At 45.7% G+C, this 4,415-nt stretch overlaps 1 protein-coding gene across 1 annotated transcript; it reads right to left on the bottom strand.

Moving 5' to 3' along the window:
* Positions 1 to 1,261: 1,261 nt before the first annotated feature.
* On the bottom strand, positions 1,262 to 2,726 carry MAGEH1 (MAGE family member H1). The gene has a single exon (XM_057718470.1). The coding sequence runs from the start codon at positions 2,456 to 2,458 to the stop codon at positions 1,799 to 1,801; it is 660 nt and encodes a 219-aa protein (XP_057574453.1). The 5' UTR covers positions 2,459 to 2,726; the 3' UTR covers positions 1,262 to 1,798.
* Positions 2,727 to 4,415: the final 1,689 nt, after the last annotated feature.

Raw genomic sequence — 4,415 nt, 5'->3', positions numbered from 1 at the left:
TAAGTGTGATTGGCTTTGGGGGTGGCCAGACCTTCTTATGTGTGTTCTTTGCCTGTAGCTGATTTGAATATGAGGGATGACTCCCACCTCGTCGGATGTGTCTCAGGGCTAGGTAGAAGATTCAGAAGCCCCTGGCGATACAATGGATGGGAAGAGCGTTGAGCACCTTGGTACAATAAGGAAAGAAAGTGTGAAAGTCCTGCAGGTGGGAGGAAACCTGATACACAAGACTTCATACACCATGGGCCATCATGCCAGGCAGCCCTCTGGACTTAACACACTGGCTGAAGGAAAGAGTCAAAGCGCTAATTCTGCCCTACCTCCCCCGCACCCCGCCCGATGCACACACACTTTTAAAACAATTTGTGCACCCTGACAAGACAGTTCCTGAGAGATGCCAGTTCAACCTTTCAGAGATACCACAGGTTGACTCCTCTCTCTGGTTCATCCAAGAGGCTCTGCTTTTATGGAGGCTTTTTCTTTTCATTATCCCAGGATTATCGTTATTATTAACAATTTTTGTTCTCATTAAAATTAGTTGTAACTCCCACCCTTTGAGACTCTAGCCCCTGCTCCCCTCTTCCCCACCTCATTCCGCTTTCTCAACTTTCTCCTTGACGTGACCCTAATACTTCAGCAAAGAATTTGTTTCTTCCCTAATGTCCATGCTGCCTTTACTGCCTCAATATTTGCTCCCTTCCCCATCTCCAATATTACTTTCAGACCTCAGGTTGTCACTAACCAAGAATTTTCTGACAGTCCCGTCTTTCTAATTTCTGTGGTACCCTACAATGTCCTTTTGCCTGCAACCACGCCTCTCCCCTCTGCCCTCCTCTCAAGCTGATTTAAGTGTACTTTCTATTTCCACAGCGATGCTCCCTTCCCTTTACCAATGCCCCCTCCCTCAAGCTGGGTTAAGTTTCCAAAAAATACCTAACACACAATATTTTCATAGTGTGCTCCGATGCCCCTTTCAAATCCCCCGAAGCTTATTTAAGCATCTCTTGGATTTTTGTAGCACCCTATGATGCCCTCTTTCCTGTCCCACCCTCCAAGACAGGTCACATAAGCTTTTCTACATTTTCATGGCACCCCATGCTCACTCCCTATTACAGCATTTACCATGCTGCCTGTTCACTTATTTGTCTCTCTCACATAATCTAGAACATTCTTTAGAACTGAGGGCTGTATCTGAGGAGTATCCCCAGAACCTAGATTGGTGCCTCACACATTTATTGGTGGTCAGTAAATGGACAAGGTGTCCTCATCATTAAGCTTTTATTTTTTTCTATTTTCTGCAGTCACTAAACAAAATCAAGCTAAAGTTGTCAGTCTCCTCTATACAATAGCAGACACAAGGGTTTTCAGAATAGTGAGTCATAAAAGAATTCTGCCATCCTCCTCTCACATTTTACTGGTGATTTCAAACTTTTAAGAACAGCTTATTTTAATGATATAAAATATGTACCAGATCACAGAATATGATGGAAAGCCTTCATTTTATAACATTATCAAAACCGTTATACTAAACTTCAATGACAGAAAAAAAAGAAAAATATCTTTTCTTCAATCTTATTTTAAAACATATTGTGAGCTTAATCAGCACTGTATTAAAATGAATAAAATTTACAATATCCAAAGTAAACGTTCTATTTCTCAAACAATTAGCACTGATCATAAATACGAAATACAGTGCCCCCCCTCTCCATTATATTCAACTCAGGACTCAGATGATATACTCCTTGGGTTACCTTTGAAGCTCTTTACAACACCCCTCAAGGGTGTGCTGCATATTTCTCTAAGGAGCAGAATAACCCCTAACACCTGAATTGAGGATAGCCTCAACTTCTGCATCATCATCAGAATCCCAATCATAATTACATGGCCAGTCCTTGGAGCATCTGTTACGCACCCTTGCCACAAAATGCATGATTTTCAGCTTGCTTGATTCCACGTGTGCTCGAGGTCCCCAGAAGAACTCGTATTCCACGGGACTGCTACGGGGCACCGGCTTATAAATCAGGTACCCTCTGCGCACAAACTCTTCTGTAACGACCTTCTTTGGATCTCCAAAGATGCTGTGCTGCCGGCCAGGCTGCATCCCCAACTTTCCCAGCACTTTCCAAACCAGGGCCTCCTTGGCACTGTTGCCCATGATGAAGATGAGGGCTAATATAGACATCAGGAGACTTTTCTTGGTGCCTTGAAAATTGCTCCGGGCTACCGAGGGCTTCTGTGCTAGAGCAGGGCTCGAGGCTTCCTCAGGGGTGGTCGAGGCCTCCTCTGGAGAGCTTGGGTCTTCCTCTGGCCCACTCAGATCGTCCTCCGGGGTGCTGGGGACCGCAGAGGCGGCCATCGGGGTCTCGGACGTTTCTGAGGCCTGTATCTTACGATTGTTGCGGTTCTCTTCTGCGGCCCTAGCGTTACGGCGACGCCGACTCTTTCGTCCCCGTGGCATATCTTCTGCTGGGGGCACGGAGCCTATAATCCTAGGGAAAGATGCCTGTAACCTCTGCAGAAAACAGCTATCTCTACCTTAAGAAGGGGCCGCCGCTGAAGCCACCAAAGTCAATAGAGTTTTTGTAACAAGCTAGACGGTCTCAGCCACAAAGCTAACCCCCACTCAAGCCGACTTGCAAGAGCAGCCGCCCCAGCGATCGCCCCAGCAGCAAAGCACAAGAATGCAGAGCTGAATTGACTCCGCCTCACCTGCCACGCAATCCCCAGACTCCGAAAGGAAGTGGGCGGTTCCTCCAGGCAGACTTCCGCTGTCAGATAAAAGAACGGACAGGCCAAAGCAGGGGTGGGACTAGGGCAGAAATGACGGCTAGGGATTGGCAAGGGCAGGGGTATGCAAAGGAGAAATAAATTGTATAGGGTTCCTGTAGTTTTCAGTCTAGTACAAGATTGGCTGGCGGGTCTTGGGAAAGAGTGTGTCTCTACTCCATTCCCAGGCTGGGGGTGTGTGCGAGACGGTGGGGGAGGGTCAGGAGTATATTCTTGGAAGGAATCAGCTAGTCCCAGCTCTCCTTTCCTATCTTGGTTTACACAGCATATGCATTCACTTGCCTTGTTTTCAGAAGGTGGCTGTGGTATACTAATTAATTCCTGGGCCATATAGCACCCAGATAAGATGGCTGTGGCCAAAGTTCTGGGTGACGAGAGGAGATGGGACTGCAAAAAGCGAACAGTGTGCAAGAGGTACAGAGCCTTTAAAATGTTATGTGTTCATGTGCTTATTAAGCAGGGCACTGACTGGATCAGACTTGCATTTTGTGCAGCCTCACAGAGGAGCAGACTATTGTCTGGCAGGTCATTTAGGAAGCAATTAGAATAAGAAGCAAGAGGGAATGAAAGTGAGCCTTAAGGTAGTTGCCATGGAGATGGAGAGGCAGACATTTTAAGGGTGATCACAGTGGGTGGTGGAGTGCAGGTTGGCTCCAAGGTTTCTTGGCTCCAGTGTACTTGAATACCTGATTTATTTTGCTTCTTTCTCTCATTCTGTAATCAGAATATAATTCATAGCATATGCTAAACTTTATCCACTCCAGGTGTTGGCTCACTGTTTCCTCTGCGTGAATCGTCTTTCCTCTTATCTCCAATTACCTAAATTCCAACTGCTTGCTCAGAGGTCTCTTCCTCCCTGAAGCTCTTCTTGGTCTGCACGAAAGGGTAATGAGCCCATTTTTGCTTTTCATTTTTGCTCTCTATAGCAAGCACTACATATCTTTCTTATGTCATTCCAAAGATACTGTTTTGCACAAATCACTGCACCTCTCTGAGCCTCCATTCCCTCATCTGTAAAGTGGGGTTAATTAAAGCACCAGTGGTCTCATAGCGTTGTGAGAATTAAATGAGATAATAGATCAAACGTGCTTATCACACAGAAAGCACAGCCTTTGTCTCTCTCAAGGTGTTTCAAGCAGTGTGTGAGTGGCATTTAATCAATAAATGCATGTTGAAGGATAAGGAAGATTTGACACATGGTTTTACCTGAACTTTTTAAAAGCAAGTGAATACTTTACACCTGTTTGGCTGGAAGAGATTAAATGTTTGCTTGACAGGATTTCAGATTATAATCCCAATGAGGGAAGGGCCCTGCCTCTCTCCTTAATGTTTCCTAGCCCTTGGTAGAGTTGGTGAAATAGGATATGACTACACCTGGTGAATAAGTTCTGGGGTGGGTAAGTGTGTCCCTCTTAGAAAGCAGAATTGCCAGCTGAATCTCACCCAACAAGGCCCAGTCCTCTGTACCCATGTAGAAAGAGAATGCCTGGTATTGAGGAATGAACATTGAACTCAGACATGGGAACATGAGTTCTGGCCCAGCCCCTGTCACTTACAAGCTCTTGACCTTGGTGAGTTTACCCAATATCTGTGTCCTGTGATTTGTCTTCTGAACATGCAGAAAAGAC

The sequence above is a fragment of the Hippopotamus amphibius genome, chromosome X (genome assembly GCF_030028045.1).
Source record: "Hippopotamus amphibius kiboko isolate mHipAmp2 chromosome X, mHipAmp2.hap2, whole genome shotgun sequence".
NCBI classification, from domain to species: Eukaryota; Metazoa; Chordata; class Mammalia; order Artiodactyla; family Hippopotamidae; genus Hippopotamus; species Hippopotamus amphibius.
This window is presented reverse-complemented; position numbering and strand designations above follow the sequence as displayed.